Source organism: Chaetodon auriga, chromosome 10, assembly GCF_051107435.1.
Source record: "Chaetodon auriga isolate fChaAug3 chromosome 10, fChaAug3.hap1, whole genome shotgun sequence".
NCBI lineage: Eukaryota > Metazoa > Chordata > Actinopteri > Chaetodontiformes > Chaetodontidae > Chaetodon > Chaetodon auriga.
Window position 1 is genome coordinate 22,560,082 of NC_135083.1, and position 26,280 is coordinate 22,586,361.

Consider the following 26,280-nt stretch of genomic DNA (forward strand, 5'->3'; position numbering starts at 1 on the left):
CCTCTAAAGAACAGGAAACTAAAACATCTAAATGTTTTTGGCTTTTCTGTCTTTTGCCCTCAAATAAAAGAATTATATTGGTTGAACGTGTTCAGACAGCTAAGACTTTACCCAGACGGATGGGTGGAAGTGGGTGGATGACACCTGTGCTGTCTCTCCATCACTGTAAAGGTTTGAATTTGATCCAAAGGCTGATTCCTTGGTATGAACTGGCCCAGCGATGACCATCAGAAAACGCTTTATTGTCCGATCAAAAGCATTTCTGAGCAAATGTAACAAAACTGCTGCAACAAGACAGTGGCTGGCTAAGAGTTTGGTGATGAAGAGGAAGAATTCAGAGACCCAGGCTGTGAACAAGTGAGACGCAACGGAAACACAGGGCCAGAAAGCCAGTGCCCAGCAGGTCCCCCAGGGCGGTCAGGTAGGGGATGGAGAAGTTGTCAGGGTCCAGACTCCGTCTCCACATCATACGGATGATGAGGTCAGCAAAGTAAAGGAGGATGGCCACCTAGAGGGAGAAGAAAACTGAGCTGAAATAGATGCGATTAGAGGAAAAAAAAAAGGGATATAATAGGGATAAAATGAAAATGTGATTTTACAAAGATGCTTTCTTCAGCATTGTCATATACGTATGAGCATAAAAGCACAAGATTGATGCTGTGACTCCCAAACAGTTAGCCACAAAGTCCACTATTCAGTTGTATGAAGAATGTCACAAATAAATAAATCACTTTGAGACTTATTTGAACCTCCAATAGATTATGGAAAGGACAGGTTTTTATGCACTGAACAGCTGAGATGACATTACGTGGAGGAGGTCGGAAAGGTGAGCGCGGCAGGACTGCGGTGTACTTTCGGTTCTGTCCTGGAACAAATCTTTATCTCACCGAGCTGCTGAAACACCAACATCTGGCACAGATCATTTCACAGTTAGGTAACAGATGGCAGCAGCCGTTTTCATCAGACTGTACAAAGACTTACCTCTGGTGACTGGTTTCCACAGTTTGTATCAGAGTGTCATGTGAAACTTCAGGGCCAAGCTGAGTTTCACATGACACTCTGAGGGCAAGTGAGTTCACGAGGAACTGTTCAGCATTAACTGCCACGGACAGGATTCTAAAAGGTTTCTTTTCTTTTATTTGTTGTAGTGAACAGGAGACGTGAAAGCATGTCACAAAAAGTATGAGCCTGCAGGAGTTTACCTGCAGCAGAGCAGCACACAGGTAGCAGATGGTGAAGGCTACAGAGATAGGCGCCTCCTCTCCCTGCAGCAGAGAGATGGCGTAGAGGAAGACCAGGTGACCGGGGACCACCAGCATCAGAAGCACCCGCGCTGACTTGGAGTTCACCCCTGGGCGACACAGAGATCATTCAATTTGGTAACCAGGCAGGCGACTTGGTTTTAGTCATATGATCACTTCATGCATGTGTTTTCCTCACTGCTAACTGTCTGCTGACAGTCTGCTCTCAGTTAGAGCGTCACCGCCTCTGTGTCGTGTTCCTCTTGGTAAAGGCTGCTGACTTAGTTCCTCCCGGTGTGACGCTGTGGTCTATGCTACAACGGTGGCTTTTTTTTTTCGTGGTGCTTGCAAGATTTACCACGAATGAATGTCAATGACACATTTTCACTTGCACCCACCAGCAGATGGCTTTTTATTGCGTGTGTTACTGCTACAAATCATGTGGATTTGGCTAATTTCAGACACCTTAGAGCCAACAGCAAAACCTAAACCTTAATATAACTGAACAAGCACTAAACACTAACAAGCTCCTCAGTGCTGCTGCTAAGTCAGGTGATCATTTTCTGTGAGTCTGACCCTTTTCAAATTACACACAGTCATTTGAGCCATTGTTAAAATAAGAACACTTATTAGTGCAGCTTTAAAGAGCCACTCTACCATGGAGCAGAATCGTATTAAGAGTGTTCAATGCAGTAACTGATACTCTTTGGAAAGACTGGTTGCTTTTCCCACCTGCTATTTATCTGACGGTCGCTCTTAGTGTAAGTCACCCTCGGTAAGCACTGTAGGTAAATATCTAAGGTTTTATGCAAACAAATGCAAAGCTACGCATTCAGCACGGCAGCGCTACCTGAGGAGAAGAAGGTGATGCAAGGGTTGGGCCAGTGCTGCCGCATCTTATAGGGCAGCACCCCTGGGATGGTCCAGAAGTGCAGGTAGGTTGAGATCCTGCTGGCCTGGATGGCCACCAAGTTTCCACCCACTCCTACGGAGAGGAAGGACAGACAGAGGACAGACTGACTGGTGTGTGAGTGCATGAGCGAATATATGAATGAAGGGGTGCCACAAGGCAGAGCAACCACTGTCACCTGCAGGTTGCAACTTCATTTTTACCAAAAAAAAAAAATAAAAAATCACAATTTGCTGAGTGTTTAAAAAAGTTCTTGTTTTCCCACACAGATTGATTTGAAAAGCCAATATTGATTTTCTAACATCACAATCAACTGAAACAGAAAGTTCTTTCCCACAACAGCTTCAGAATCAGTTCCGCTTCATCTCTTTCATCGTGGTCTGCACACAAATTAAGCCAAGTAATGACGCAGGCTTGGCTCAGCCGTGATCCGGCCGGGGTTTACAGAGAGCGGAGTCCATCTCAATAAGCCACGCGGGCCAAAGCACAGCTCCGATCTGGCCAGCGGAGTCGCAGGTTTTGAAAAAAATCCAAAAAGATGAACAAAAAAAAAACAAAAGATCCACCTGATATCTCTCAGACACGAGAGCAGCAGCGTGTGCGTATGGAGAGTAAATCATCGTGATGCAGCCGTATGGTTCCAGCAGTGAAATCTGACTCTGGCTGTGCAAAAACCATTATGTGCCTTTTCTGAAACCCTGATAGATAACTTGACTTTGTGTTAAGATGTCAGATCCGTCTGATAAGGCGTGTAGATTTTTAAACCTGTCCCAGATGTGTCGTGCTTGAAAGCAACAAAAAAAAAAAGCTCACCGGGGTTAAACATGAGAGATATGAGCTAAGATCTGATCCTCTCATTCTGGTGTGAGCAGAGCCTTTTTATTCGCCTCTTCAAAGCCGCGTTTCTGCCGAATGCAAAACAACAACCACATCCCACCGCTTCTCAAAAACGCTACTTGAGTCCTGTCATCAGTGCGGGTATCTGTGGCTAATTCAGTTACACCAAACACCTTTCCAAGTATTTATGCCAAAAAATCAGCACAGATGTTCTTTTGTGAGATGGAAAAGACTTGAGGGAACATTTAGTTAAACATAATACTGGTTTATTTGCAAGCCAGTGAGGGAAAATGGGAAATTCAAACCAGATTGGTGAATTTAGAATTGAGCGGAGAGAGGTGCAAAGACAGAGGAGGAGAGGGAGATTGTGAAACGGCAGGAAGATGGGCAGAGACAAAATGAGAAACAGTGACAGTTAGAGTCGATGCTTATTAAAGGCCCTGTCGGCTGTGCCAGGACACTGGGTGTGCTCCATTAGTGGTTTATATCGACATTTCTCCTTTACTGCATGCGTCATTTCACAGCCAAACCACTTATTCTGAAAGCTGCTCCTTTTTTGCCTCCACTTCTCTATGTCTCAGTGCATTTTTCCTCATTCTTAAACAGCAGTATGAGGTGAAAATCATTTTTCTATGTGCATTAAGTAGCTACAAACCATCAGACATAGTTTCATTGTCTGATTTCTACAGCTGATTAGGACTTTCTCACGGAGAAAAGAGCTGCGTGCTAATCCAGAAAGTCAGACTGAACTGTTAGGGACTGGACATGGGTCACTTTACAGAAATCCATACACGCTGCTGAATACTTCTGTCCCTCTGTTTAGGTCTAGTCGTGAATGGCTGACAGAGAGAGATGAAACAGCCTCTGAGGCTGAAATGCAAGTCACTTTTGTCACATCCGAGGTTTATGAGGTGCACTTCAAGCACAGGACCATGCGTGACCACGTTGGTGTTTTACTTGCTTTTGCAACACTACGATGGGTAACATTTGAAATTAATTTGTTTGCCCCCTTAGTTACTGCTGCTGTGCTTTACTACTCGAAGATTTTAGTCATTTTCTCTCATTTCTAACCAGCGAATGGCGATTTTGTCGTCTAAAAAGGTGACTGCTACCGGCAGAATACATCAGCTGTAGCTACCTAGCTAATTAAGCATGTTACCTTCATGAGTTGCATACACTGTCTCCAGCTGACTTTTTAAGGTTTCAAGCTGACTCATTTTAAAACAAGAGCCCTAAAAAGCTGATCTTGGATATGAGCTTAAGATACTTAAACTCCTCCACTTTGGGTCATGACCGAAAGAACGAGGTCCCGGATACAAGCGGCTGAAATGAGTTTCCTCCGCAGGGTGGCGGGGCACTCCCTTAGAGATAGGGTGAGGAGCTCTGTCACCCGGGAGGAGCTCAGAGTAGAGTCGCTGCTCCTCCACATCGAGAGGAGTCAGCTGAGGTGGCTCGGGCATCTGTTCCGGATGCCCCCTGGACGCCTCCCTAGGGAGGTGTTCCAGGCATGCCCCACCGGGAGGAGGCCCCGGGGAAGACCCAGGACACGCTGGAGTGACTATGTCGCTCGGCTGGCCTGGGAACGCCTCGGGGTCCCCCCGGAGGAGCTGGAGGAAGTGTCCGGGGAGAGGGAAGTTTGGGCGTCCCTGCTCAGACTGCTGCCCCCGCGACCCGGCCCCGGATAAGCGGGTGTGAATGGATGGATGGATGGATGGATATGAGCTTAATGGCTACAAACATGAAATAATGCTAAAAAGAGGCGAATGCTAAATGTTTCTGATGCCTGTGCAGAGCCCAGAAGACATTAAAAGACAGTAGCGAGCCCAGCCACAGCCTGTTCACCCTGCTGCCCTCCAGCAAGTGATAGAAAAGTATCCACTGCCATACCAGCAGACTACAGAGCATTGTCTCTCCTCAAGCTGTAAAAGTACTCAACTGACCCTCCACACTCCACCATAAAAAACTGTTTTTCTTCTGCAGAATAAAGGGACTCCAACGTGTGCTCTAGCATGACAAATAACTGAATCTTGAACCTTGAAAAAGTCAGCATCCTGACCAGCTGATGATACATGTTGACATGAGTAGCAAACAGCAAACCAGTGTTCTTCTTTAATTGCACTGTAGAGCTAATTAGCTCCAGTATAATAAGTATGTAGGAAAATGTAAGCTCAGACTTACATCTCATTCTGACATAACCCTGTTAGCTTACGCACATGGCCACTGAGATTTATGCTTTATTGTTTGTTTTTCCTACTGTTAATGCAACTCATATATTTGGGAAAAACTGCAACTGTTACGAGCTTCTCCTTTTGAGAATTTAATATGAGTGTGACTCATCAAAGCACTTCGATGCTCCACATGATGGCCTTGGTGCATCCCGAATAGCTGGTGCTTCTGAAAATGTTCCAGTGGTTTTAAGGCTTCATTTACTGGACATTTTGGCAGCTCTGCATGGTTTTAGCTCATTTACTGTAAATCATGCATCTTTTAACATTAGAGCCAAAGATTTTCCAAAGGATCACATGTGATTTTAGACTGGTTTCCGTCCTTCCAGACAACCACTAATTTCATCTCACTTCACAATGGCAATTCAAATCACCTTGGAAAAAAAGAAGGAGAAGAAGACTGGTTGAGATGGGTCATCATGTATGGTGATTTAAGCAAGCACCATTCTGATCACTAGTCTTTTTGCTGGAGTTTCCTATTGTTTTTGAATTAGTCACTGCATACAGCTGCACAAGCACACAATAGAACTTATGAGCAAGAGCAGTTTAAGAGGAAAAACATGAAAACTATCAGCTGCCAGTGGCTGCCTGGAAGGAAGAAAATCAATCAAAAAAGTCAGTTGATGATGCTGAGGTGTGTTGTTGGGGGTGAAGTGAAGCACTCAGCACCAAATCTAGAGTATTACTACTCTGTTCTGAGAGCTGGACTGTGGTGTCCACTCAGTGTTTACTATGCTGCTCAGATTCACACAGGAAGCACCCAAAGAGCACAACCTGGACCTCCAAAGACCTTTGGAGACAGCAGCACGTTTGACAGTATGACCAAGTGTATATGACACTTGAAATGAATGTTATCACATCAACTGACTGTCAGAAGATCCAGTCAGTAGTACAGTACAGTATATTTCATATACTCCTGATTTCTTGCCCGCGTGCCTCCCCTCTGCTGAGTCTTCAGCATTCTGCTTGGAGCCATACAGGCAGCTGACTAACAGCAGAACCTTCATGGTTTATATATAATGATAGAAGTGTTGTCACTCTGGCCAACAACATCCATTAAATCGCTATAAAGCTTGTTAAGCTCACAGTTTGATTACTCCTTGTGGCATCATTTAGCTTACCATTAATGACGGGGGTAAAGACAGCCATGCCCTCAAAGTTGGGATCACTCACTGTCTTGTCCAGTATAAGGCCTCCAAAACTGTAAATCACAAACACAGAGGGAATCAAAGCCACATGCTCATTATGAATTACATATAAAATCATTGAAAGTGTTTGACTCATACCTGCTAATGGACATGGCCACTATAACAGGCTGCCACCCTGAGCGGAGAACCTCCCTGATCTGTGGGCTCTGTCGGGCGACCACCACCCACAGTGGGATCAGAGCCAGGAAGACCAGACACACCAGGGGGGACAGGTACCATATATCTGTCAGACAAGAACAGGAATGAGGCAAAAAATAAAGACATACACAGGTGAACATTTAGATCAAGTTTAAAAAGGACTCATGCAAGATAAACATGTATAATGCACCTGTAAATACATTAACACAAGGTGAACACACACATGCAAGCAAGCTGCACTGCTGTGTTTCAGTGCGCGCACACACACACACTCACACTCTCACACACACACACACACACACACACACACACACACAGTGATGAGCTCTCTGGGAGAATAAACATGATTTCTGCTGCCATCTTGTGTTCTGGTGACCAGCATGACGAACTCCAGAAAAAGGTTGCTTAAGATGCTCCCTCTCATTCGACTTAATATCAATTCAAAACAAACATTCAAAGTTTCCTCTGAGAGAAAACGTAGAAATCTAGATGTGAATTGCTGTCATAGTCAGCAGGTGCACAGGTCAGCCAGGAGGCTCTCATAAATCAGAGCTCGAGCTCATCTCCCTCACGACTCCACCTCCAGCGTTATTGTATTTCCTCACCCATATATTCATAGAGTGTGCTGCTGACCCCGGCCAGCAGGGACAGGGTGATCAAATCACCCAGACTGGCAGCGATGGGGGTGGCCACGTTGTCAGGGTTGATCCCCACCTTCCTGGAGCCGATGATCACACCAATCATCACCAGGCCTGTCACAGACAGTCGAGAGCGAAGACAGAAACAGGAGACAATTGAGTTAGTCTGAGAGCACGGAAATAGGAAATAGGATGTTGGAGAACTAGTTATCACTGCAAACAACAGTGACTGACGAGGAAAGAATGTACAGAAAGAAATAATTCAGTGTGTTCTGTGAGAGCTTTCATGAGAGCTGCAGTTAACTAAGAAAACTGATTTAAAGAGAAATATTAAAAATGGCAGAGTGAGGAGAGGAAATCTGGAAAGACGTTACTCCCTGCTGAGATAACCAGGGCTATTCACCTCCCCGCTTTAAGCCTGCTAGACACTAGAGCATCTATGGTGAGGATAAATTATGGATTATGCAGTTGGTACATGAGGGGAAAGGGTGATGTGGGGATACGTGAAAACCCTGCTAATCCAGTGTGCTCACGTGGACTGACGGTCTGTGGCTTAACACTGTGGGTAAAAAAATACATTAACACAAGCTTCACGTACCTTTTACTTTCTACTGAAGCATTAGTGCAACATTTTGGAAATGGTTTCTCCTACTGCTGAGAGTTAGATGAGATTGATAGCACTCTGACTTTTGTGAATAGATGCTTATTTTGAATTTGACACAATTCAGACAAGTTGGGAAAGGAGCAGCTAAAGACTGGGAAAGTTGTGGAATGCTCCAAAAACACCTGTTTGGAACATTCCACAGGTAAACAGGTGATAGTATCATGATTGGGTATGAAAGTAGCATCCTTGAAAGACTCAGTCATTCGCAAGCAATGATGGAGAGAGGTTCACCACTTTGTGAACACATGAGTGCATAAGTGCATCCTCTTAATGCAAAACAAGACAGGCCTCCCTGGTTCTCACCTAAGGACAGAGCAGCTACAAAGGCGGTGGTGATGCTGCTAGCACAGAGAACAGCTGCCTGGTCCAGTTCAACCCCCCCTCTAGAAATCGCCCCTAAACACACTGCAGCCACTGCTGCGAGGAAGCCCACCACTGTAGCCTGAACCTGCAGAAAACGAAGAGGCATTATCAAAACCTTCAAACGTGAGTAGAAGAGTGAAGGTGACATGCAGTATGGTGACATTTATGTAAGGCTGCAACTCACAATGACTTTGAGTACTCGGGTTAATTTGATGATTATTTACTTGAGTAATCAGTTAGTCAATAAAACAACATAACAAAGTCCAAACCCCAAAGATATTCATTCTACAATGATACCAAACTAAAAAAAACAGTGGGTTCCTGCTCGAAAAATGACTAACCCACGATTAAAACAGTTGCTTACTGATTTGTTTCTGTTGTATTTCTCAAAGTGCAATTGAAAACATTTCATCAATTATGAATTTTGTCTAAACAGAACATTGTTTTCACAGACAACAATCAGCCCCATTATTACCATTTTTGGAAACAACGCCACAGAATACAAAGCATGCCACCTTTTAATGTATTTCCAGTTAGCACTTGTTTTTGCTCAAACTGAACACAGTAAGCTGTGACAGTGTGCACCACACAGTCACCTTGTTACCTGTATAAGAGCCAGATTGCTGCACACCATGGTCCACTGTTTATCAGGGTCGTCCATTTGACCCGTGTTCGCCTAAAAACATGGAGATACAAACCGTCATTTCAGTCCTGATGTGGAGGAAAAGGAAACTTCAATCATTCAAGTTACTGTAGAATTTTGTTTGACAAAATCAAGTGTTTATTACATGTTCATATGGAATATTCTAACTGTAACTAATACGTGGTCCGATATCTGCACTGTTAGCCTCCATTTTTCCTGCCTTGTTACACAGTAACAACATTTCTGTACATTTTAATTATTAAGTAGGTACTCAGGAAGAAAAATAAAAATACTTGGAGTCATTTTTAAACATAAAGTTCTTACCCACCTTATTCCCTATACCCTATCTCTCAGGTACTTGTACCCAGTAAGTATATTTTTGATACTCATATGTAAAAAAATTAAAACATGTGGGCTTCAAAAAAGCTCCCTGATTGTTCGACTGCTTGTGTTTCTTTCTCTGGTGGACCAAACTGTAGCGATGTCACCACGTCCCCAGATCTCAGCAATGATGGTGTTAGGAAGTATCTAAATAATTCAACATGCTGCATTACATGTGATCATGTCTCATCTTACTGCAAGAAACTCCTTAACTTCAGACTTTTAATGGTATCATATGATATCAAGTGCGACACTGGTCTGTGTGCATGTTAATAAGTACAAGTCTGTTATTCAACAAGCATTAGCTTTCTGAAAAATGTCAAATTCTGACTCCAACGTGACACTGCACGAAAACCTAAAAATATGACACCCTGCCAGTCTTACAGCAGTGGAGAGGCGAGCGGCCAGGGTCATCTCCAGGTTTCCTTTGAGTCCAACCAGAGCAGGCACCAGGATGAACACCTCGGTTATCACCTTAAACACCTCCCAGTGCTGAAACACACACATTGGAAATGAAATACAATATAAACACTTGCATTGCAAAAACCAAAACGTGTATAAATTCACTAAAGAACAACTCTTTCAATTGTGCCATCGTAATATTCACATACACAATGTTCACACCTCCGCAGACGAACCCTCTGAACCTCGTGCCTCGCTGCTGCACTTAAATAAGCACATCACATTTTCTCAACCAACCCAGTAGCCTACTTTTCCTGTTTCCACATCTCTGAGCATCGTCTCACGCCACGCCATACTGCACAGGTTCAGTGGGTTTAGAAGAAATACAGTTCACAGAGTGTGCCTCACATTTTCTGAATACAACCAGAGCTGGCAGGACCGAGACGGTTTAGATCTTTAAATAGATGCACATATAAAAGAACAACACAGCTGCCAAGAGCAGAGTGATGTGGAGCAGGGGACGGCAGCGAGGGAATTAAAGATGAGAGGTGGGACTGACAGGCCAGAAATGGAGGAAAGGATGAGGGACGAGGAAGGAAAAAGAGTCAGATAAGAAGTATTGACATCAAAACATTTCTCAGAGGGGAAAATGTCTTGGAGGCACAAATATTATTACTGATCCAGTTCACCTTAAATAGGTGTAATGAAAGGATGCTGGTGGAGCAGTGACAGAAACTGACTGTATACTGTATGATATAGTTCAGCCAGCAAGCCTGATTTCAAAAAAAGCTGGGATGCTGCGTAAAACATAAATAAAATGGACTGTTACATTCCACAATTATCAGGTAACAGGTGATAGTATCATGATTGGCTATGAAAGAGGCATCCTGGAAAGACTCAGTCATTCACAAACAAGGATGGAGAGAGGGTCACCACTCTGTGAACACATGATTGTATAAAGGAGATTAATACATGGGCTCAGGAACACTGTGTGAAACTGTTCTTGATAAACACAGTTTATTTGCAAATGCATGCATTTTGTTTGTCTTCATGTTTTACACAGTGTCCCATCCTTTTTGGTGTTGGGGTTGTAGCATCCAAAGTCCTCATCCTGTTGTTTTTCCAGCAAATGTGTCCTTGTATGAACTTGACAAGATTAATCAGTGCAGCTGCCTTCAGAGTGAAACACAATTAAAAAGGGATACAGCTAGCTACATATGCCTCTTGGCTAGCCTGCTCAGCTGAGGATGTGGACACTATGCTCAATCGAGCTACTTCAGTACCTGGAGGCTGACTATGTTATGCCGTCAAGAGCTACTATGACCAACTGCACTGAAAAACAACGAGGTAAAAATCTAAAAGAACAAGCTAAAAGTCACGCTAGCTCTGACCACCGACTGCTTGACTGTTCTCATAAAAAAAACTACGTCACAACTACCAGTTACTTCATCAGTGCTGACTGGGAGCAGGGTTTCTGCTATTATATTTTTTATTGGGAAAATCTGTTGAAGGCTGACATATTTAAGTCTTTCCAGTCATGATGTCCCATGAAAATGTGAAAATATTCTGGCACGACACACTGTTTTCCCCTGCTGCCTCTCTCATTTCAGTGAATTAAGGTTATATTTCACCAAAGCCAGATTTGGTGGGGAACAGGAACAGGGAAAGATGAACCAGGAAGGTTTTAATGAGTTTAATTTTGTTTCTCTTGAGTTTGAATAAGTGTGTTTTGTGATGATAAAAATGCTGTGGCAAGACTGCTATAGTGGCTGTTTCTGATGAACAAAAAGGTCCCTCTCCGTCAGGATCCTTTCCATAATGCTGTCAGACACTTCTAATAACGTGAGTCTGTCACTGACGCAAACACTTTTAATGGACGTACATTGAGGGTGCATAAACGCCTGGGGGGATTACACCACAGACGTTTCATGTCTGCCGGCTGCAGCGCTCTGGACCAAATTTTGATAGGAGCTGTTAGCAGCTGTTTGTGTTAGCATTTCAGTTCTTTGTTTCAATTGACTGAAGGACAATGAAAACAAGGCGAGGGACAACCAAGCAAACATGCTCATTAGCGTTCTTGCTCACCCAGAGTCATAAAGAAGAATTTATTTCGATCTTTTTAATTATTTTGACTTGAGCTCCTCCTTCTCTTTAAAACAACCAATGAGGTACTTTCTGCTTCCTGAATTGCAAATAGTAAGGGGAGGTGGTGATAAGGTTTAAAGAAGCTAAACAAGGCCATGAGGGCAGACAGAGGGACAAGTAAGAGTGAAGGGTAGATGTGTGCTTTTTGAGGTGTGTGTGTGTGTGTGTGTGTGTCTATTTATACACATCGTTCTCGGGTTCTGGACTGGTAGGTCTAGCTGATGGCTGTCATGTTGGGAGGCTATCTTGGGACATGGCCCACTTCTTCTGTAATGCTGTTGCTGCGGCTTCAGTGTGATGTGGAAAAGCCAGGAGAGCTTAACACTGTGCTACGTTAGATCTCCCTGGAGAAAGAACATTGTTCAGAATATTCTTCCTGTTATTGCCATTGTAATTACTGATGTTAATACTTATCATCACAAGAGATGTTAGTGTATCATCAGTATGTGGACTTTGTTATTTTCAGAACAATTCAAGCTATATTTGAGGCTAACGCTAACATAAGAAATACTGGAAATAATGCAAACAGTGTGGACGCTGCTTTCTTTGTCTGCAGTTTTTTTTCGTAATGCAGAATCTACTTTCTTCTATACCAAGATATCAAAGTTTCTTATACCTCTCCCTCTCTCTCGCCTCCTTTCTTTCATCCTCTGACCACTTATTAAATCAGCTGTTCGCTTTCATCCCAAAGCTCTCCTCTCCTTCCCTAAAATCTGATTTTAAAAGCTCAGAAAGGTGGATGTTACACAAAGCTCCATCTGTTGCACAGAAAACAGCACTGTCAATGGGGAAGCAGGACTGTTCACACTTCTATGCATACAGTGGCTGCTTCAATATTTCCATCCATTCATCCAGTTATCTGTCTGTTTGTATGGAAACGCTGCCCTCCATCTTCCCTCCAGCTGTGCAATTCTGAAAAAAATTCTGTCTTTGTCCACCAATTTAACCATCAATCATTTTTTCTTATTACTCTCTCCACAAACAAAAGGTGTTTGAAAGACTCGTGCTATGTGGTCAAAGAGCTTGCAAAGTCAGAAAGAAGGTGGATGAGACTGATCGGAAAATGATGTTTAATAAAAGGCTAATGTTCAGCTGACCCTACTTTATACACATGGATATTAAACTTACGCCAGCTGAGACCATTCTCAGTCAAGCAGCAGGTAAAGTCAACCTCTGCCTCACTCTACTGTTTATCCATTCTTTATACATCAATCACCCATTCATCTGTGACTGGCTATCTGTATACAGTGTGCACACAGCCACCCATCTCTCACATTATTCATTCATCCATGGCACCATGACAAACTCTATGGCCTGAGAAGTTCTATATCAAACCACAGCACCTCAGTGGAGCTGACCAAAATGTGTATGGAGAATAGAAAGTATCAAGGACCAAAAGGTGGCATCACATGCTTGCTCAGATTCACTCTTCTTTACATAGTCTTTAACCTGACTGATTTGAATATGTATATATATGTATTTTGTTTTGCCTAAATGTACTACTCGTACCCCTATTGGGCACCTCATGATTTACATCCAATGCAACTTTCAGTGCCAATGAAGAGTATGTAGCAAGGCAAAATCTAAGGGTGTGTAGATCAGGGTAATCAAAAAGCAGGCGGCAAGTATGCAACTTTCATCCATTAGATCAGAGTGAGGTCCTGTTACAGACCAGCAATAGGTTGTTTGCAGTCACGTGACGTTAAATTCAGAAGTGAAGTGAAAACTGCAATGGATGAGATGAAGGAAAGTTCTTGCTGGGCTAGTTCATATGAAATTATGAGAGAAAGGTACAAATAGAAAATTATACATAAGCTGAACTGAAAGTTTTGCTGCTACTGAGGCGGTAGATATAACCAACTCTACCTGCTCATTCAGAGATCGCTCTACTCTAGAAAACAAATGAAAGCAGACAAAAGTATGGAGGCAAACAACTTTCTTGTTAGCGGTCGGATCCATGAGATCTGTGCCAAAGTGCTCTAGGATGACAATTGTTTAGTTTTTTCAAGGGTTCGTAGCTTTTATAGGTTAAATGCCACTAAAGTCGTGGATTGTCTCGAAACAAGACAGGGTACGTTATTTACATTCAGTTGTCTTATGTGCAACCGCACACCACAACAAAAGAGTGACGTGACGTCACCTGCAAACAACCTATTAATGCTTGCCTTTTTATTGACCATAACTATGATCTTTCCAAACCTTAACCAAATGTTTGATCTGCTTAGCCACTTAGTTACATCAACCACCATCTATAGCTAACTGGCTATAGCCGTGACCTTTCCCTGACCTTACCATATTGTATTTGCCTTGCACTTCATTGAAAGAATCTTAAAAATGTTTGCATTAAATCTAAAAAAAAAAATTGTCAGTGAACATAATCTGGGGTTATGCAAAATCAGCCACAATCTATGTTTTTGTCTGTTGATAGAGTTGTGACAGCATTTAACATTTAAGAACATTGGGCTCTTTTTAAATAAAAAAAGGGATTTTGTAGAAAATTAGTTTTTTTAAAAAAGTGTTATTTTGGTATCAGTACCAAAACTTGTTTATCAGAGTAGCACTAGTACAAAAACATTTCAGACAATATTCAACCCTATCCATCAATCTGTCAATTAATCTCTCATAACTAATTCCGCAGATGCTTTTTATTATGTTTTTCATACTTGTATAAGATCCATAACAATACCAGCGGAGACCATTCCAAGCCCTGACACCAGGTACGGCACCACGACCTGGGCAGCAATGAGCCAGGAGCTCTCCGGTAGGAAGCCATGTTCTGATCGAGTCAACTTCCATGTCACGCCGCGTAACTTCTTGCCCTGGTAGCGTAGCTCCAGCTCCAGACGAGTCACCACCATGTTGAATTAGAGGTTACTTAGGCACTTTGTTCAGTGTAGTTATCCCATGATAAGTGTGACTGCTATCCAAAGGTAAAAGAAAGTCAACTTCTGATATGTCCAAATAAAACTGGTTTGAGTTTCACCTGTCCTAAGAAGTGAGCAGGCTGAAGGCTGAAGAACAAAAACAATCAATGTTGCTGTCCTTGGTTCAAAAAGAGCAAGGGCAAACGTTCTGGAGAACTGAGAGACAGGATGTGTGAATGCATGGCCGTTCTGGTCTTGAAGGATTCAAAAGAAATGGCAGGCTTTTCTTCGGTCTTTGCTGACAGTGAACAACTAAACGATCAGCTTCTACTGGCCCTTTTTTTTACCTCTGAAGAAAATCAAAGAAAAGAATTAGCTACTGACATGCTTTCAATGTTCAGAGGTGAAAATCCAGTGATGAAAGTAAGAGACTGTCACTTAATTTTCCCACTTGTTCTGTTCCTTTTCACCAGACAAAATCAAAACTTAAGATTTCAACTCTAACTTGAGGGCAATGGAGCATGGCATCTTTGGCCCAGTGGTGAGTCAGCAGTGATGAGGTATCCATTTGTCAGCACAATCATTAACACCATGTCTTACTCATAGGTCATAATCTTCATCTACCAGCACAGATGCTCCACATATGTTGTTTTTAACCAGCCTGCCTTTTTAAGCTGAGGTAAGATGGCTTTGACATCCACACGCAGGTTAAAGAGAATGAACCTAACAATAGAAAGTTCAGATTTCAAGAGGTCCTGATCATGCTCTGATCTGCTCTAGAATCCATGTGATGTAGTTCAAAGTCTTTTGAATAGAGTTTAGTGTTTACTGGATTTTAGTCCTCAATCCATCTGATCCAGTCTGACATCCACTTGACCTCCAGTGTAAAGGCACAGCTGTATCCTGCAAAGAAAAGTAATGCTCGCCATGACAGCTGTATGATTGACAGCAGCAAGATGAAGATGAAGAATAGTCCAAAAGGTCTTGAGAGTTAGAAGCAGCAGAATTCCTTTATGTGTCTGTCAATCTTGTTCCTCTCTTTTGGCAGGCTCACAATGAAGGTAAAGAGAAAAACAAAAAGAGCTCTGTGTTGTCAATAAGTGAGCTAAGAGGTTCACTGACAAGATGCAGCAGCCGGCTTCTGGCAGGCTGGAGTGCTCCTTTCCTCCTGTCAGCATCAGGGTAGTCCTGCTCCATCCGCTCTGCTCTGCTGTGACGTAGCAGAGAAAGAGGCAGGGCTGTCTGCGCTGCCCGACATGGAAACTCATGAGGGAAACGACCGGCTTACTGCCTCACGCTCTCCCTCTCGCTATTTTTTGCTGCGTGTCTGCCTCTCATCCCACCTCCCTCTTTCCATGTGACATCCCGCTAAGTCGGCCAGACTCGCTGTGTTTCTCCCTCTCTCATCCCTCTTTTTCTAATCTCTCTGTCTCTCTCTCTCTACATCGTGACTCATTCTTTCTCTCCCTCCGTTTCATCCATCTCTACCTCTGGTCCACCTGCTATATCTGCACTGCGATGCAGTCAGAGGCTCTGGTCCTGTATCTCCTTACTGTGTAATACCAAACAAACACATACAGTACCGTGTAACTAAAACATTGCCCGACTCAAAAAGCTTCTCTGAACCAAAATATTGTTTTCAGAGCACTTTTCATATCACAGAAATTCACAAATCTCTTTTCTCTTACATGCAAACATGCCTTTGTATTGCTGTCACTTCCTCCTTATTATTATCAAATCATTAATTTGACTCCCACTTCACTAGTAAAGATTTTATGCATGTTAATTGCCTTTACAACTGTGTTTTAGCGCTTCTTACTCCCATTAGATACCTGTCAATGTCTCTTATTAGCTTCAAATATGGATGTATCATTCATTTTCTTACTCAAAATAACCAGAGCTCCTTATAGGGGTGCCCTAATAATTTACCTGGCACTTTCAGAAAGTTTGGGACTCACAAGAGACAGGTTGAAATAGGAATGGTCACAATCAAAGCAGCAGAGGTCGAGATGGGTCAAAACATTGGTTCCTACATTTCCCATCATGCAACTCAACAGCATTTTTTTCTCTAGGCCATCCTGATGACATCACCAGTACTATTTTTTCAGACTCAGCAAAGTCCTCAAGAGCCACACACTTACTAAACCTGTGTGAAGTCAGTGAAATGCCACTAAAATTAGATAGAAAATTTCAGGATAAGTGTGGAAGCAAAGAAGCAGTGGCACCTCACTTTTAAACTTGTGCAATACAACTGATGTATGAGAGAATTTTACTTGTATCACATTTATCAAGATATCTGTTCACAAAATACTGCAGAACCTGCTACATCTTGTAAATACAGAAATTAAAATCTAACTGAAATAAAGTTTAGAGTCTAAAACATACAATTTGAACAGACAGCTTAACATGAAATTTATTTCACTTTAATTCATTGAATGCTTCCATTTAAGCGTGCCAACAAAGTCACTCTCTCCTCTCAGATCTCTTGCTAGTTGGGCAGGGTATGAAATTCAGCTTTTCCAATTTTCATGTGTTTCACATTCCTAACAATGCAAGAAATGGATTTAAGATGTTAGCAGGTAATACCAGGTTTAACTTGAGCCTTGATACACAGAGCTTAACATCTAGCCTGTTTCAAACAAACAATTTCACACTGGTGATTTGAGACTGTCAAGTGTTTACATGGCTTAATTTCATCTGTTGGAGGGGGCAGCTGCAAATCAACTTAATCATGTCTGCTTTCACCATCAGGTAATGTGTTACACAGTAATGGCAGTGGTGCTATTACTTGGATTTACAACAACATAATAACAACAAGTAGCATTATGGCTTTTTGTTTGTAAGTAAAAGCATAATTAACATGAAAAATACACTTAAACTACACCATCAGTGTTCAGGCAAGACTGATATTACTTTGTATGCTAGCTGTTCATTCCATACAGGCAGCCTTATCATTTTACCATCTAAAAGACGAGCTGTGTGTCATCACCATGGATGCACCACTGGATCACATAAATGGTGTTTTTTCTTCTCTCACATACACAGTTTTCTGCCTTGTCATTTGCATGCAATAAAATACATATAATGAACATAGTATTTGGCCGTCCCACTCTCTTGGTTTTTAACAGTTTGGTATTAACTTAGTTTGTTTCAAACATTCACAGCATATAACACAGAAGGTTTCTGGGAGGCACCTTCAGGTTTAAATTCACCATTACAAAACTACTATTTACAGAAGACAACAAGGTAGCATTATTTTTCGGTGACAATGACCAACAGTTTGGTAGTTGGGAAACGAGTGCTTACGGTGCCAGTGCCCGTTTGAATCTAGTGAGTGAGTAATGTGTCAGTGTCAGAAATGAATTTGCAGAAATTAATGTGCAATGCAGCCCAAGTTTAGGAAAGCTGAGTGATCCATAAGTTGGATAGCAATGGCAAACCATGGGGGTCAAAAACTGATAAAAAAGCTCATTAGCAAACAGGATATATGGCATAAGTTTGTTCAATTTTGTAACTCCAGATTATATGAGTATAGATGTAGTCCTGTAAGAGCTGTCGCTACTGGGTTTATCCCTGCGCATCTGCGCAGTCGTGAAGATTTTCTTTTCCGCCACTGTACATGCCAGTAGAGCAGGGGGCCTAAATCTTAGATGGCTACGCCCATACTCATAGAATTTGGAGTTATGATGCATAACTAACTATTTCAGGCCTGTGTGGAATCCCTCCACAAGGTACTGCACCTGCAGAAAGGTGGGACATTGGTTACTTACTATAATGGTTCCCCACACAGCCCATTACTCTGAGATGATGGGAGCAGAGGCGCACCGTTTGGCAGGTGCGTAAAAGCACCAGATCTGACAATGCATCAATTGCCATATAGCATGCTTAAGACTGAATGAGTCAGGGAGGAAGCAAACACATGGAGGACATAGGAATGTATAAAAGGTCATGGAGAAGCCCAATATGTAGCTGTTTGCCACTGTCATCCCTGCAAAGAGAGCTGTGGATGAGGATCTGGCTACTCCTGGTAGAGTGGACCTGAAAACCCTGGAGACTCTATTCCTGCTGCACTCTAGGCTTGCGTGAAGGCATCACACAGACAGTGAGATAGACCTTGTTTGGACAGAGCCACGCCCTGTGAGTGCCCTCTGTAATGAATTAACATCTGCTGTGTCTGCCTGTTGTTTGTTGTGTGTAACACACAGTGAGACAAAGTGCACACGAGACAGAGCTAGTTAAGAGTTGGTTCATCTGCCTCATTTCAGTGAGGCAGGGGGAAGAAACTCTCAAGGGAAATAATTCCCTACTGAACTTAAGACTTTACATGTAAATGAGGTATTTGGATGTAAAGTTGCTGCACTTCCATCCTCTCCAATAGAAAGGCAGGATTGTGAGAACAACAGCGCGTATAGGTCACTCACGCTCTTAGCCAACATTAGGGCTAGGAGGAGCACTATATTAATGGATAGTATCTTGAGAGAGATCTAAGCTATCAGCTATCGTGGGGGTGCTAGAGAGAGCAAGAGATGTTTCTGTCATCTGACTCCCTTTGAAAAGTGCTTCACCAAAGGATACCTGAAAACCAATCTCTCTCCAAAGTCTTCGTAGTAGAATGAAATGGCTATAGCATGCGCTTGTATCGTAGATGGAGCCAAGTCATTCTGAAGGTAGGTCAACATGAGAGGCAGAGGACACGATGTGGGATCTGAGCCTCTCTCCACATGCCCTTATAGCACCACAGCATGCGTCAGCCCTAACCTTTACAAGCACTCTCATTTAGTGGCCAGGTCCACAGCCATTGGCATATCACCAGGAGGTGGCAGATTGCACCACGCAGCGGTGACAGTACGTCACTGTGTCATGAGAGGTGTCACGGTCTCGCCTCTAGCACCTGCACCATGGTCAGGAACCAAGACATGGTTGTGCATTCTGGTGTCACCAGAATGACCACTAGATTCTCCTTCTCAATGCATGGTAAGAGGTAAGGAATCAAGACAACTGGGGAACTGTGTAAAAGAGAGCTCTGAGCCAGTAAGAGAAGGCATCTACTCCTAGTGGAGGTCCATCTCATGCACTCAAGGAGAACCACAGCACACACTGTGCACGCTCTCATGAGGTGAACAGATGCATCTGCACCTTCCAGAATGTGTCCCACAACATTCTAACAAGTGTAGGACTCAATTTCCACACGCTGTGGGAGTGCCCTACAAAAGATATCAAGCCCAAAGCATGGTTGTGCACCCCCGGAAGGAACAACTTGGATAGAAGGTGTCTGTGTGACTACAGCAGGAGCACATGTTGCCCTGACAGTTGATGTATGCCGCTGTGTACTTACTATGACATGTTTGTCGGCAACACTTTCAGTGGTGTGGAAAGCTGGTTTGCTCTAATGGTAAAGTTTATTTAAACACCCAGATGCATTAACGGCTAGGAGGGGAGTAGAGATCTCTTGCCAGTTAATGGCAAAACGCAGCATTTGCAGATGCTGTGTGACTTCCACTGTGAAGTGCAGTTTTCTCCTGGCAGGGGGCTATGAGGAACTTTGATCCCTTTCTTGTGACTCCAGTGGACTTCCACACACTTGGAAAAAGTGTGCAGAGCCAGAGAATAGCCAAATGGTAGCCGATTGTAATGGTATTGTGGAGGTAGGTGCACATGATTTTTTTTGTGCCTGGAAATGAGAGGGATATGGACCAATCACTGGGACACAGCATTCCAGCATGTCTGATTGCCTGAAAGCATCAGCATTCAGTCCCATGTGTACAAATCCAGAGTCTGAAACAGGTCTTGCTGAGATATCACCGCTAAGTCGCCCTGAAGAGTGGGAGGGTGGTGATAATTATTTACGATCAGTAATGCACATTTTAGGTGGGGATTTATTGAAATGAAAATGTAAGGAAGTGACAAGGCTGTGCCTACTGCACTGTGTGTGTGTAAACACGTGTGGTGGGAACTGCTGTCTTGTGAAGGGAGCCTACGTCTGTGTAAAAGAAGCCGTAAAATGCTCAGTGGGAACATAAGCAGACTGGCTGACAGGACATTGCTCTTCAAGGAAAAGTGTTTGGCCTTGAAAAGGGCTGTTGTGTTTCCTTTGCTCAGCTGGAATGAGGCATGTTCCCCACTTCCCTACATTTCCACTGACGCCAGTGTTTATGAGGTGGCTCGGTGGGAGGGTTGGCCCAGGTGCACACCAACTGTTGGTTCTTGTTGGTGTGGCACAGAGCCCACTGAGCTGCAGCTGCTGGACAAGGAAGAGGCATCAGAGCATGGTGTGGCGGTGCAACTGGTGCCTCTTCTTGGAGGGAACATCTTGTTGTTTTTGATGCTCAGGTGTGGCTTTGCTCCACAAAGACAGTCTCCTTACCCTTTTCATCTCCTCAGCGGCTTAGTGCAGATGAACCATGATCCTCTGGAAGGTCCAGAGCATCATGGTCCAGCCTACCAGGGAATTTGGGATTATCCAGAAGCTCCCATCTGCCTTGAGGAGAAAGCTGAGACATTTGGAGCTAGATTATGCTACATCATTGTCTGAGAGAGTCCAGAGTCATATATAGTAGTTCTTGTCCTTGAGTCTAAGTTAATGTTCATGTCAAATTTGAAAAAAATTGCTAGAGTGTTCCTGAGACATCGGTAATGGGATAGATGTTGATACCTCTGGACAGACAGACAACCCAAAATTGCAATGCCTCCGGCAGGGGTCATCAGTTTGCTCAATAATAGAAAAGGGGTCCCAAAAGGAAAAAGGTTGGAAATCACTGTTGTACATGACCTGGTAAAGGCAACTGTACAGTGTTCCGTGGTGGGAAAGAAAATGCTAACAACATATAGCGACAGCTTTTAGAGGGTGAAGTCCATATGAAACAGAACATGTGGGATATAAGTTGCACATGTGACAACAATATATGGCTGTTCCAACAAAATCCTCAACCTCCACAAGCACCACAGGTCACAGTAGCAATCCCAGTTGGTGATAGTGTTGTCGTCTTGTCTTTACCTCTTTTCCGTTCAGATAAGCTACTCTCTATGTCCTTTTATTGTCCTCTGTTCTTTGAGATGCAACACTCAGCCAAACTCAAAGCTAATCATCCTCCATCAGACAGCAGGTAACAGATATGGTGGAGGAGCAAGTGAAAGAAATACTGATGAGTAACAGATGGAGTAAAGGGAATAAGCCATGTGAGGATAGACAAGTCTTTATCAGCGGAGAACAGAGAGGAAGAAAGAGATACCAGATAATCATAAACCAGACAGCAGTGCATCTGATTCCCGTCAACCCTGCTGCTGCAGAACAAATGCCAGGGATGCCTGGCAGAGGATAAAGACACAACGAGACTACACACATGCACACATGGTACCCGCTGCACATCAATTTAAAGATAAAGACTGCTGACTCGACAAACACAAACAATGCAGAGGGCTGTCCGCTGGGATAGAGCAGAGAACCCTTCGACAGTTTTAGCAGCTGAGATAAGGACTTTTTTTAAATGTCCACCTTAAAAAAATATTATTCAAATGCATTCCACAAATTTACATTGTGACTGACTGACAGGCATTCTAGTGAGTGCCAATTTATTAAATTACACTTGAAATCACTTACATAACAGTCTATCCACCTGACTGCACATTGTTCATCAACAACATTCATCTTTTCACTTCCTCTCTACTGCAATCGGCTGGTGACCGGTTCAGGGTGTACTCCGCCTCTCACCTATTGCCAGCTGGGATAGGCTCTAGCCCTGCAACCCCGAAAGGGATACGCGGGTATAGAAGATGAATGAATGAATGAATGAATGACTTCCTCTCTAAACTTTAAGTGGGAACATGTCTTGTAGTATAGGTTGACTTGGCTGCTTGTGCCACCTGCATTTTAGGGTTTTATATTTGGCCAATTCGACAAACTAACATTAATAGATTAATTAATTAGGATTAATAACTGGAGGACGTCGTTCCACAGCAGTCTTACAAACATCAATGGCTATGCTACAGTATCATGTTATTACTGGTCATAGTCATGTTGGTTTTATAATGTGTGTACACAAAAAGTGTACTAATACAGTACTCAAAAAATGACCAATGGAACTTATGTTTGTTTTAGTTCCACTGTTAGGCTGCACAGGATTTTAATTTGGACTTCCTCAATTTCATTGAAGGGTAATCCAACCAAACCTTTTTCCACATTTGTTTGAGGGAGTGCACATTTCATGTCTGTCATCACTGTCTAACAAGCTAATCATTCCAAAGTCCTTAGGCGTTCACGACTTTTTTAAGAAATTTTAAGTGGGCTATGCGTACGTGATCAGAACAGAGACCTTTGACTTACTTACTGTAGTCCAAGACCAAAAACTAGGTGCATAACGTTGATTAACTAGTAAGTTAAAAACACCTCACTAATACGAACACTAAGCATCACTGATGCGTGAATCATAACTCAGACAACTCTGCTTTACAAATCATTTTACATCATGAAAAGGTAAAAACACATCCACTAACAAGCTGAACCCACTAGGGTGTAATGCGCCCACTGTCAGTTCAACAGTTAACTGAAAGCAGCCTTACGACCGTGCTCACCTGCACGCTGTCCAGCACCATGCCGGCCATCACCATGCCCATCCCTGCCAGCAGGTAGGGAAAAAGGACCTGAAGACAGATCGCAAGGGACGACTCTTCCTCTACTTTGGCAACGGGCACTTTTGGCTTCTCCTCCACTGGCTTTTTAGGAGGAGGCTGGAGCACTGGTGGTAAGAGGACATCCTGGCCATCTATGGTGCCTCCCTGGGGGGCACCAGGACTCCCGCCCAGGTTCTTCCCCTTGGAACGGGACTTTTTGTTCTTCTTCCTCTGGCGGGTCTGTTGTGGTGGTTTATCCTCACCAGGCATGATGGTGGTGGTGGCTTTGATGAGTGGAACGCTGTTGGCTTAATCTGGGGATGCATTTGTGGGGTCAGATGTTACTTTTTCACATTTAGCTCCTTTATACAAGTATAAAGTGACATAAAGCAGGAAAAGGTTATCAAACGAGTCAACGCTAAAACTAGATATATATCAATAAAGAAATACAACACTTTACATTTTCCTTTGACCTCTACCTTAGGTACTCTGCTATTAGCTAGCCACCTAGCAGCAGCGTCAGAGCTAGCTTTAGCCTCGCAGTTAAAACGCTTTAGCTTCAGTGGTAGCTAGTTAGCTGGTTAGCCTGGTACAGTGTGTGAATGGTGGAAACACAGATAAGCTTCTGCTGCCCTCTGTCAGGTCAGACACATGCCCACGTGAGAGGAAACATGTACAGAAGCTGCAAATGAAAGCTTCCCAAGATGAGCAAGTCTCCCCAGCTCAAAAAAAAAAAAAAAAAAAACATTTAATGTCACCATTCATCAGTCTCCTATTCCAGTGATTAGACGATTAACTGTCCAATATAGAAGATCTGTTCTTTCTCTATATGTCCATTTAAAAAATAAACACTGTGTAGCTGCTATCCAATATGCAATATTATGTTTTCTTATGTATTACTGCATTCTCTTCAGTAGCCTTACTTTTGCTAACATGAACAAGAAGCCGGGCTGTGCACACCGAGTCTCTGCGGCGTTAACGGAGTCCATGCGCGGCTGTGACACCTGACGTGAAGCAAGCACCAGCATGTCCAGCTCTGGTCACTCAGTCATGTTTACATCAGTGTTGGTAATCAGCTCACTCCCAAACATACACACGGACTTACATTAAACTGACGCTTAAGAAGACAAGTAAAAATATTCAATCACAAAATATCGACGACAGAGAACCGCGAAGATAACAAAGGCTTTCACTTATCTGCACGTCCACCAGATGCGCATAAGAACAATGAAACGTACAAGTATCTTCTGTTGACAGCCAGCACACACGTCTACCGGAGGCTGCCATGTGTACATACCATAATATTACTGCCCCAGTAACCACGGTTACACTACTAGGCGCTCTCTGATTGGATAAACGATAGAGTAACCTGTAGCCCCGCCCCCTGCAGAGACAGCGTGCACCAGCGGAAATTTGGGGAAAAGAGTGAATGAAGTGAAATGCCGCCAGATGTGGTGTATTCAAAAAAAAAAAAAAAAAAAAAAGTTGTAAAGAATAGACACACTTTTTTCACTCTGCCGTGTCAGGACGGATAAAATCTTTCATATAAAGGCCAAGGGGTCCAAATCTTAACATGTCAGCACCCCAAAACAGAACACACTGATCATATTAACAGTTTGACAGCTGTCTTGTAGATTGTGTGACATTTACAATGACAGCGACGTGAATGAGAACATGTGTAAAACGTGATCAGTTATTTTTCCGGGGAACCCCTGGTAGTCCCCACACCCCACCAGGGAAACCATTGCTGGTATCACAGAGAGCGAACATGAGTAGGATTAGTGAAGACAAGACACAAAATCTGTGGGAGACGTTGCTGATAATGATGACACACACTAAGTCAATATACACTGATTAACTTGCGCTTGAAATGCACATTACTACTGTTTTTCTTAAGGTACAGATGACTGAATTAAGCCTTTAATACACACAGTGAAGATATGTTTCTGTATCAAAGCTCAGATTTGCTTTATCTGCCTTACCTTTACGCCCAGAGCTTGTGAGGGTGCGTGTGCACAGCTGATGTGAACTCCCAAGAATAACTGTGTGTATGCTTGCTATGCTGTGTGTATGTGTGTAAATGTCTGTCTATATTAGGGCTTTGTGTATGTTCCGCTTTCCGTTCGCTCATACATATTTGAACATACGTTTGTGTGTTCAGCTCACTGTGTAAGTGTGTGTGTGTGTGTGTGTGTGTGTGTGTGTGTGTGTGTGTGTGTATGCTATGTGTGAGCTAGTGTGCATGCATCATGGGGCACCATCTTGAATTTCATGGCATTGGCAGATAATGATATCCCCCTCCTGTCTCTTTCCATCTCTGGTAGGCTGGTGACAGCAGCAGGCAGATACAACAGCTTCACTCATTCATTCACAGAAAGAACACATTTTACAACACAGCCGCTCACTCACTGTCCTATCCTGATTTATAATCCACACAAGTTGGTCTTTAAAGCTGATATTACACCACACTCATCTTCAGTATGCTTTAGTTAACTTCTAAGAAACAGTCAGTTTTGATTTTTTTTCCTGAAGCACATGTTTTGTCTGCACTCCAGGGAACATCAGTCAAGCTGGTGTTGGTTTATTCATTTAGGAGTGATTAGAATACTAAAAGTAGTATTTCAATATCATCAAGCATGTCTTTTGGATTTACAGCATGTCTGATACTGTATGTCACTCAGGTCTGAGTTGCTGTTCTCTACTGATCTGCATGTCTTACAAAGAGCAGCATGATGATCTTTTTTACAGCTGCCTGTAATGTGACACCACTCTGCACGCATGTGGTGATATTATGTCACAGTGATGCTGTGTGAACTTAAGTGTTCTGTGTCTTAATCCAAATCCCCACTTGTCTATTCTATTCATGTAGCTGATGGTTTCACTTCTACACTGAAAACACATCAGTGGAGCTGCTCCAGTAGCTGGTTGTAGCTCATAATTGTACCAGTAATGTGTCATATATTGTGTCAGCTATTGCACTGTAGTGGTGTAGCTATATTATGCCTGTAGCGTAG

The 26,280-nt window shown here is 43.0% G+C and overlaps 1 protein-coding gene across 4 annotated transcripts; it reads right to left on the reverse strand.

The window, feature by feature from the left end:
• Positions 1-207: 207 nt before the first annotated feature.
• On the reverse strand, positions 208-24,566 carry LOC143327024 (solute carrier family 41 member 3). 4 transcript variants are annotated; one of them, XM_076741141.1, is made up of 11 exons: positions 24,190-24,318; positions 23,228-23,580; positions 9,633-9,740; positions 8,829-8,900; positions 8,165-8,309; positions 7,165-7,311; positions 6,500-6,644; positions 6,335-6,414; positions 2,092-2,226; positions 1,203-1,351; positions 208-508 (listed from the first exon to the last, which is right to left on the reverse strand). In XM_076741141.1, exons 2-11 carry the CDS (start codon positions 23,534-23,536, stop codon positions 335-337), a joined length of 1,464 nt encoding a protein of 487 aa, XP_076597256.1. In that variant the 5' UTR covers positions 23,537-23,580; positions 24,190-24,318; the 3' UTR covers positions 208-334. The 4 variants fall into 4 exon arrangements, with proteins under 4 accessions (XP_076597256.1, XP_076597258.1, XP_076597255.1 ...); XM_076741143.1 differs by lacking the exons at positions 23,228-23,580; positions 24,190-24,318 and adding an exon at positions 14,459-14,748; XM_076741140.1 differs by lacking the exon at positions 208-508 and having other exon boundaries at positions 837-1,351; positions 24,190-24,566.
• Positions 24,567-26,280: the final 1,714 nt, after the last annotated feature.